Source organism: Oryzias melastigma, linkage group LG1 (assembly GCF_002922805.2).
Source record: "Oryzias melastigma strain HK-1 linkage group LG1, ASM292280v2, whole genome shotgun sequence".
In the NCBI taxonomy this organism is placed as follows: domain Eukaryota; kingdom Metazoa; phylum Chordata; class Actinopteri; order Beloniformes; family Adrianichthyidae; genus Oryzias; species Oryzias melastigma.
In genome coordinates this window covers 9,033,182-9,043,276 of record NC_050512.1, presented here as the reverse complement: position 1 = coordinate 9,043,276, position 10,095 = coordinate 9,033,182, and the positions used below count along the sequence as shown (strand labels likewise).

Here is a 10,095-nt window from a genome sequence, read left to right as displayed (position 1 = left end):
ATTCTTAATATGTTCCTGTTGTATGTGTGTTGTCATTTTGTTCCGCTTGAGCTAACGATTCATCTATTAAATGTTCACATTAATCTGGTAAAAAATTTGTGAGCAACAAGAGAGCGCAACTTTTGCAAGCTCGGATCGCTGATGCTGTTAAAAATTTACAATTTATTTTCACAACATTTTTATTAAAGAATGAGTAAAGAGTAAAAATAAAAAGTTATCCACAAATAAGTTTTAAACATGATTCATCTCGAACAATCAGTTATCAACCAGACAACATCCTACAGAAATGCTACACATACTTTATAGCAAACATGAGATTCATCTCTTATCAGCAAGATAACACTAACCATATTCTGTGTACACGGTAGCCTCTGAATCAAATAGGGCTTCAAGACGAGTGGAGGGACAGGAAGGTTGTTGCCTTTGTAAAGGACTAAGTAAAATTCTGAGTAGGTGGCTGGCTCCATCTCAGCCTCATTGTGTTTATAACTCATTGTCTGACAGGCACATTGGTATTTTTAACCAAGAAAGCAATAGAAGAAGAAATGTGAGCAGAAAGGCAAGTCTTCTTTCAATGTGCATTTCCAACTGTAATGTATTTTTATCTCTGTTCTTATTACCCAGCAAACAGCTTTCTCAGATTTAAAGCATGAGCATTGGCAGCATTTTTTTTATATATTTCATTTATAGCAAGACTTTTTTTTTTCCCAAGGAGCACAGAGCTGCCAAACCACACCATGTGCAGGAAATGATGGAAAAGGTAGAAGCATAAAATACAATCCGGGTGACAAAATTTGCTCTTATGTTAATGGGAAAAATGTAAATGATTTGCCCATTTTGACGACAAGTTCTAGGACTTTTTAATAATTGACTGACAAATCTTTCCTAAAGAATATTATGGAAAAAACAATAGTTAAAAACTATCTTTCTAAGTGTTAATTAATATAATTTGAAACATAAATTGCTTTTAAAATGATCAAAAATCTGCTTTGTTACTTTTTGAGCATAATTTATTCAGAAATCAATATTTATTTAGCTTTATTTAACATTATAAACATATTTACCAATTTAAAAAGTTTTAAAAAATAAATTACCTTTTAGCTTCAGTGTTTCCTTACTTCTTTTTTTAAGTGCTTTATGTCAAACTTTTATTTAATAATAAAAAAAACAGTTAAGACTGTGTTTAAGAGGTGCTTCACAAATTAATCCAAAGTTGGTGTTCATAAAAAAATGGGTTTATAAGTTCTCCAAAAATCACCTCAAGCCTCTTTTACAGGGAGTTGTCGTTAGACTGCAGCATGCACAGAATGATAAAAGAAGCCCCAGTGCATTAAAGCAGACATTAAAGCCTCCTGTTCTCACAGAGCTCCAAATAAAAGCAGAAATCAGCAAAAAAGGGTTGCATACTTTATATCCCCCTGAGCTGAAAAACATTTTCTGTTGGAGAAGTAAAAAATAAGACAAGAGAACTACAATCTTTGCTTTCTTCTTTCTTTTTTTAATGCCTCCATTATAACATCTGCCTAATTTTCTTTTTAGGCAACTTGTTAAATTCCCATACCGACAGTTTGGCTCGTCTGAAAAAAGGCGGGCAGATAATACAGCTCATTCAGAGAACTGAAATTCATAGATGTGGGATTTCAGCCAAATCTATCAACCTGTCTTAACAGAGATGTGACTCTACCTAACAGTAAGTTAATTTGTAACACAGCCAGCAAATCCAGATCAGAATTAAGTGATGATTACAGAGGAAATATGCTTTCCGTCTTAACCCACCATGCTAATTGCTACAGTTCTTGTTTCCTTGGTGTTTTGTGAACAAAATATTTAGAGAAACGGTGAGCAATTATTTCCACTAAATGCAGTCTGCGGATCCTCTCGGCCTTTAATTACTTGGCGAGATACTTTGGAATGTGGAAATCACCATTGCAGCCCCTGACAATTTTGCCTTTATTTTGTTTTTTCTCCTGAAAGATAGTAATTACTGAAAAATCAACTTAAAGGATGGGATTTCGGACGGATCAGGTAGCTTCAGACTCTGTTGGAATTGGATGTTGTTTCGTGATCAGGGATCAGATATTTATTTCATCAATATATTGATCAGAGCTATCAGTATTTCAAAGAAATAACCCCGTATAAATCTGCATAATCATGATGGATCATTAATGACATATTAATGGTATGAAGTAATACCATTTGAACTGGATGCACTGTTACCCGATCGGTAACCCGACATGAGTGACTCTTACATCACTTCCTCTTGTCGCCAATATCACGACAGATAAGCAGTTTGGGTTATTTTCGCTCCTGTGACATTTTTTATGTATGTTGGTCCAAGATTGTAAGACATACTTTATTAATAATAATAATAACAATAAAAGATTAGCTCCTTGTAGCATTTCCAGACACCTTTGCCCCCTTTACAATTGTCTGAACCATTTAAACAACATATAGCTATTTTTTTTTTCCAACAACAGAGAGGTTCCTCCATCTGAATTTCAGAGTCATAAAATAATTTTGCCTAAATACTACACTGCGTAATTGTATGTTGTTGTTATAACAGGCTATGAAAATCTAAACGATGTGTGATATTAAGTCACACGGTTTGACGTTATTGTCTTTGTTTGATCAATTTTAGTTTTTATATGTTGACAACAAAAATAAGAGAACTGAGAATAGAATAGAATAGAATAGAATAGAATATCTTTATTTCTATAGCACTTTTCCCAGAAAGAATCACAAAGTGCTTTACTAAAGGAGCATGTAATCAAATGAAAACAGTGAGTTAATAAAATCCTATAATATTAATAAAAAAAATTAAAAAAAAACACAGTAAAACGTAGTAAAACAAGGACTCAAATCAACTAAAAGCTCTCCTGCATAAAAAAGTCTTGAAGGGCATTATGCTACTGCATCCTCTTTTTCAGCCAGTTAATATCACATCTCTGTTAGCTGAGTTAATGAAGTGGTGGTAAGTGTCAGCATCCTCACACTCTGGGGTGTAAACTACAAACCATCACGTAAACCAAAAGAGGAAAACATTTTCACATGTGCGTTACGGATCAGATAGACCCAGCTGTGCGGTGCAATTTTGCACATATGTAATGATCTGTAACTTTTTTATTTGTTGTTTTCAGTTAAAATTAAAACAAACCTTTGTATTATTGTAAACATTTTAAAAGGTTATTGTTACCATTAACACATGAAGAGATTCTGACTGGTAGGTGCCGTAAAATGCTTTAGTGGAAGTAGACATTTTTTTTACTCATATCTGGAACCGATCGGGTAGAAACTCAAAAACAGTTTGGTTGCTTCGTCTTAACAACTTTCAAAAGCATTAAAAAGGATATGAAAGGGATAATTCCCTTCAAAGTGTGCATTATCAGAAATTAATTACACTTTGTGGAAGCAACAGCTCAGGCTTCCAATGCGTGCATTAATTTCTGATAATGCACACATCAAAGGGCTTTAACCCATTTATACCCTGATCACTTAGAAATTAAGTAAATATTAAATCAATTTTAGTTCTTTATTCTTTTTATTTCTCAGCTTAGAGCGCTTTTTTACAAAAACGGACTATTTGATATGTGGTGCGTTTTTACGGTGACATGACAACATGTTGCTGAGCTGTGGACTGGAGTGGAAAAGTGATATATATATAAGCTAATCATCATGATAGGTTAAATAAAGTATCAGTTCAGAGAGAAAGTCCCTCTTACTGCTTGTTTTTGTCCAGAAGATGAAGGAAAAGTTTGTTTTAAAGAAGCCTGTGCAGTGATGTAGAACATTTGGAATATGTGACCGGAACTTCTTTTTTAGACATTATCACCATAGATTATCACTTATCCCACAGCCAATCAGAATCGAGTATTTACCCGGACCACGATATAGAAGAGTTAAACAATTTAAATAGTTAATTATTTTTTCTAATTAAGATTTGCAATCGTTTGCTTGATTGTTCAAGATAGTTGGCAGAATTGCAATGTGTAAGTGGTAAAAAAAAAAGTTAATAAAATAAAAATAAGGGAAAGTTTGGATCTGTTTGTTAGATTTGTACAATATTCATTTTGTTACTCAAAATCTAATGACTCTGAATCGAATCAGGGCCAAAAAAATGTGATTAGTACATCCCTATGGCATTCCACCGGATTTAGTCAATTAAGAGAATTTGTAGACATTTTAGATGCAAAAGAAAACTTACATTTTCAAATCGATTGTCATTGATTTAACAGAGTTCTGCCAATTACGTGCTTCCTTGCAAAGCTTTGGCCTTCCTGAGACACCTTTAGCTCCTCTGAAAGAGACCTATAGCTTTTTTAAGGATCACACAATTAGTCTTACAACATGACATTTTTGTTCTCCCTGGGCCTGACTTAAAGAAGGCAAAAGTCAGTGATATCTGTCTTGCAGCTGCCAGCAGCAGCTGAAAATAACACCAGCCGACGGTGCCCAGCAAATGAGAACAACGCACCGGACATGGAGTCAGTGATGGCTTTTGCTGCAAAGCGTACAGCGGGAAGCCGCTTCCAGATAAGAAATAAGAGAGTGAGTTGAAATAGAAGCTGGAGAAATGACAGAGCCTTCACAAAGAGACTTTTACTTTGAAAGACAAGCATTTGTAGCACGTTAACCTGATTTTGTTTTTCTGCTTCAGGCTGTCAGTGTTTAGTTGTTGAAGCCACGTTCACTCTGGGAATTTGACACATTTCTTAATGCATGTTCACACTAGAAAAGCAGGGAGGGGCTTCTTAGTCTTTTTCTTTTTCTACTGTTTACTTGCGATTGTCCGTTACGTACAGTTGGAAGAGATTTGGTTTGAAATGTCAAAGCGGTGACAATCTTGCTCCAGACATTTTCTTTCACAGCTCTATTCCGATACATGAAATACTTGATGTCATACAGTCTGTGATTATCAATTTCTTCTTTATGATCAATTTCCAAATGTTACTACCAAATTTGAGTCCCTGATTGGCCAAATTTTCAACGTACCTTTCAACTAGTGCTGGCAATATGGAAAAAAATTGTATATCATGATATTAATTATTTTATATCACAATAACGAGATCTATCAGGATATGCCACAATAAAGTATATTTTCAGAAAAAAAATGACATTAATTATTTTTTTCTGACTATTTTCCAAGTAACGTGTAACAGAATCGTCACAAATGAGAAACATTTTTTAAAGTGCACAACAGTTTCAAGTTTCTTAGTAGGAAAATCAATTTTTGCACAAAAGTTCAGCAATAAAAACAAACCAATAAAAAGGAAACAAACGATACAAGATAAATGGCTTGATAGAAACGACATGTATCCTCATATCGCCCAGCACTACTTTCAAGACTCCAAAAATGGTCGTAGACACGTGCGTAGCTACACGTGAACACGACAGTTTTGAACGTAAAAGTCCAAAACACGTTTACGTAGACTTTTCATTGCTTGAACACACATTGCGGGGTCGGTGTGATCTTGAGTCAGCATCAGCAAACTTCCTCCTGGTGAAGGTTAGCGATACAGCTATAGAATAGCAATTAAAAGAACTTCTGCACTAGTTAACTAATCCGTCCTGCTTTCGTATTAGGCTTTCTATAAGTGCGGCCCCACAGCTCACTGCATAATTGTATGTGTTTTGTGTGCGACTGTGCGCAGGAGAGCCTGTGGTTGGACAGCGTGTCTCTGCTGATTAAGGATTCAATGGAAGGAGACATGATTGACAATCTCTCCGGCTCGGTCTTTCACCACTACTGCTCCTCTCCCGTATGCAAGGACTGCAAGAGTCACCCACAAGAGGTGAGTGCAGAGCATACAAATACACTCATTTCCTTCCTCTCTCTACCTCTTTCCTCAATCTTCTCCTTTTCTTTTGCCAGTATTTTTTATTTTGTTAACTCCAATCACCAGTTATGTGCTAAATTGCTTTGGTCTGACAACTATGTTAAAGCAGAATCTCTGCATTTTCCCCCAAAACACAGCTCCTGTGTTTGGAATGTTCTTTTCAGTATTGTCATTGTATAACAGCAGCAGGAGCTCGTGAGACATTCAGGGGTGAGATCTACAAAATGCACCTACAAAGTGCAAACAAACCAAACTATGCAGGAGGTCAAAATGTGGAATTGAACCAAAGTAAGTAATGAAAGCAGATTTTAGAAATAGACACAACAGCAAATCAGAAGACCAAGAAACTGTCTCGCCAGTAAACATAGTCTAGTGACAACAGGGGGAATAATAGTTCATTTAGATAATTACCATCTCCAAACAAGCAGCTGCTCAGCTGAATCTCTATTTTTTTGTTTTATTTTATTTATTTTCTGCTGGGCTTGTTGACCAAGTTCAGTGTTTGAAACCTAACCGAGCAAAATGAAGACGTGAACGGTTTTATAGATTTGTCTATACAAACCCAGTTTGCTAGAATATATGGTGTGATTTAAAATGAAATTAATTTAATGACTTTGGTCTTTATATGTTTGGTGCAGCTGAGTATTTTTATTTATGTATTTATTTGTTCTGTTTCAGTTAGAATGTACAATACATCCAAACTACTTAAAGAACAGGAGTAGGATGAAGGCCTAGTCTTATAAATCCCTACTGCCTTCTTATTATTTCATATGATACAAATAGATGACTAAATTAGTGGGTATAATCAAGACAAAGGTCCGGTGTGAATGTAGCTTTAGATGTCACCTATGATATAGATTCTTTCATTGTCCTATCGGGTTCAGGCTTCTCAGTCTGTTCACGTCAGGTTTTCATCAGGATTCCTTCCTATTCCTCCTCAATTCTCCTCTTTTTTTAAATAATGATTGCCTTCACTGAAAATTCATGTTCAATTTCTCATTTCTGACTAACTCCTTTATGCCTGTTGTGCTTTTGCGTCTAACATTCAAACATTCTAGTAAGCTGCTCCACACAAACGTATCTCATTAAAATAATATTCTGGCTGCTGCTTATTTTCCAAGGGATGAATTAAAAAGTGAGATGCATGGTAATTTAGGATTAAAATTTACAATGAATGCCCTACAAGACTAAAAACAACATTGACCATACAGGCAAATTTTGGACTTGATGGCAAAAAACCTTCAAGTGTCATTGACTTAATTGAACATGAATTGACCCACACTTTATATATGAACCATTAAGAATATATCACTGAGATAGAATACTTGTTTTTAGAAAAATACATGCTTAATAAAATTAACCTTATTACATCACAACTTAACTTATTACACACTTTATGCTTTGAACTTTTGAAGTTGAGTTTGAATTCTTAGCTGTGGAATGTCAAACTTTTTTTTTATTATTTGGAAGAAGCACAAGCAATTTTCCAGATTTTTCTCTTTCTTTTGCCTTTACTTTTCCTCTTGACTTGGAGTCGTATGGAGCAGTTGTGAAAACCTGGTACCAGTGCGTGCTCAAAGTGCTCCTTGTTTGTTGAGCACAACTTCTGATTGGACCCCACAGATAACAGCCAATAGTGCATGCAGGCCAAAAGAAAATCACATTTTCTGCAATTTAAGGCTCTTGCAATACTACAAAAAGACATAATGATTTGAGTGGATGTTTACAGACTATTTCCACATCAAGAGTTACTGACCCACTCTATGCACTTGTCTGGAGTGTGAGTGCTTCTCGGCTGAGGACTTTGTTTGGTTGAAAAATGTGCAAAATAAAGTAAACGTGTAACTACAAAAGTGATCAGTGACAGCACTCATGAATAGTATATATATATATATATATCAGTGTTTGCAATTTTTTATTACATTTGAGCAAAATGTTAAATGACATACAGATATTTGCCCTTATTCAGTCATTTACAGAAAGTGAAAGTCTGCTGATGTAAATTGTTAGATGAAATGTCGAGCTTTGGAGATTTCTTCAAATGTCCTTGAAACACAAAGCCAGAGCCGTCTAAAAATCTGAGTTTTCCCAATGTACATCTTGGATGTTATATATGTAAATAATATTCAGTTGATTAAAGATTTCTTGAAAATTTAAATGCATTTTGACATAAATGTTAAGACACAACTATAAATACAAAAGAAGTATTTTGTTTTCATTCGTTCAATAGAAAATGTTATATGTAAAAACCTTCATAGCAAAAGTATCAGATTTAATAGTGGATTAATTTCAAAGGATTTTCCGTTTCCAGTACAATTATTCCTCGAGTCTCTCAGAGATCCAGGCGAAAACTTTCCCACCTAATCACATCTTATATATTGCATTCCCTTATGGGTTATTGCATAAATCTCTTGAGAGTGGGATGCATTTCTCTCTGTGAAATCACTGAACCTTGGAGCACATATAGACCCTTTACAAAGAATTGAAATATCACAGAAAAGTTTATTCATTTTCATAATTCCATTAAAAAAATTAGGCTTTTCATTTAATTGTTTCAATTATTTATTTATTCGTATTTTTACATAAATTGGGGCTCCAGCTCATAAAACCCACAAAAAAAGGATTTTAAAGAATACTGTGCAGAAATTTGCCCAATTTCTTTCGACAAATTTGGAGTTTCACCAACTAACCATCCTGCACAGGTTCACCAGATGTCATTAAATTGGTTCAATTACATGTACTTTATATATTAGTTATCATATTTTATTTGTTTTAAGTGCACGTAAAGGTACCTATACGAATTTCATAATTGCTATTCATTTTTATTCAAATGTTTGAGACAATCACAGTCTTTGTCATCAAATTTACTCGTGGATTTCTGGCTTTCTTCCTGACGTTCTGGTCGCAAATTGTTGCTCCAGCGTGACTGACTGCTGCCTGCTTGTGAGACAGGTCCGGCTGGCAGAGGTGGAGCAGGCGTCGCTGATGTCGGAGCAGCTGTCGGATAAATCATCGTCTCCAGCTCTGCCCGATGACCTCAGCCTGGATGATCACAGCAGCTACCAGCTTCTTTTCAGAGGCAGTCAGGTAGATACTCCTCCACATGGACTTACAGTACAAACACTTTTAGCAAATCAAGGTCATGTTTTACAACCCTCTGAGAGGTTAAGTGAAAGCTGCCTAATAGATTGCTACATCTGTAAGCCAAGCTAAAGCTGGAGATTATATCATGTATCCAGTGTATTACAGCATTGACTTTGACATTACACTATTGACAATACTCTATCTGTACATCCTTTATACTTTAATCCAAATGACTATGTGGACAAATATAAATTGTAATATTTGTGCAAACACAGTAGGGATCTCTTTTAAATCAAAACACTCATCTTATGTGGATTACTCTATTTGGTCTAAAGGAGATATAAGAAATGACCTTCTGGTCTTTCTTTAGAGCTGTAAAGCTTAAACCCAATCTGAATAGACAGAAAGGACATTAGTACATCTGCTTTAAAACTATAAACCTTTGTTTTTTCTTTAACCAATTTTATTTTTCATCTAAACTATCCTAAAGAAAATCTCACACATGAGAAAGTACATTTAAAAACTAGACACTGTAAGAGTTGTGTTCAAAAAATTGTGTTTGCCTAAATTTATTTTTTTATAAATCCATGTTAACATTAGTTCAACACCCATTTAGTGTGGTTTCCAAACAAAAATTACTAGTAATTCTCTTTTTTTTTCCCTCCAACTTGTCTTGAGATGAAATATAAAGTCAACCAAAGGTTCCTAAAAACAGCTTCAGTGTTTTGATTCTTTAATTTACCACTTCTACCTTTATTACAAGACAGTGAGTTAAAAAAATAAAAAATGAAGATGTGTTGTGCATCATCTATAATTAAAAAATAACAGAAAAGTCTGAAAAAAAATCCTATATTTTCTGCACTATGACACACACCAGATTATAAATCACACCGTCAATGATTGGTCTATTTTTAATGTACGTCACAGATAAGGCGCATTGGCGCAAAGAACTATAAAGCGCATTAATGAAGACAAGATTCAGAGATAAGTCTATCAGTAAGTTAGACTTTATTAACTGCATTTACAGTAACTCTCGTCTTTGTTTGTAACACGCTACATTTTACCCACATTATAAACGTTAGCCACGGTAGCCACTTGTAACACATGGTTCGTACTGGACGTGGAATGGAGCTGGTGTGCGCACGGTATCCGCCCAGACACGTATTTTTCCACTCAG

At 34.9% G+C, this 10,095-nt stretch overlaps 1 protein-coding gene across 1 annotated transcript in view; it reads left to right on the top strand.

The window, feature by feature from the left end:
• Window positions 1–10,095, top strand: part of LOC112137652 (voltage-dependent T-type calcium channel subunit alpha-1I) — a 168,526-nt gene that overhangs the window by 149,314 nt on the left and 9,117 nt on the right. Inside the window, exons 32-33 of the mRNA XM_024260075.2 lie at window positions 5,649–5,789; window positions 8,787–8,921. Of these exons, the coding sequence (XP_024115843.2) occupies window positions 5,649–5,789; window positions 8,787–8,921 (276 nt within the window). The remainder of the gene's footprint in view (window positions 1–5,648; window positions 5,790–8,786; window positions 8,922–10,095) is intronic.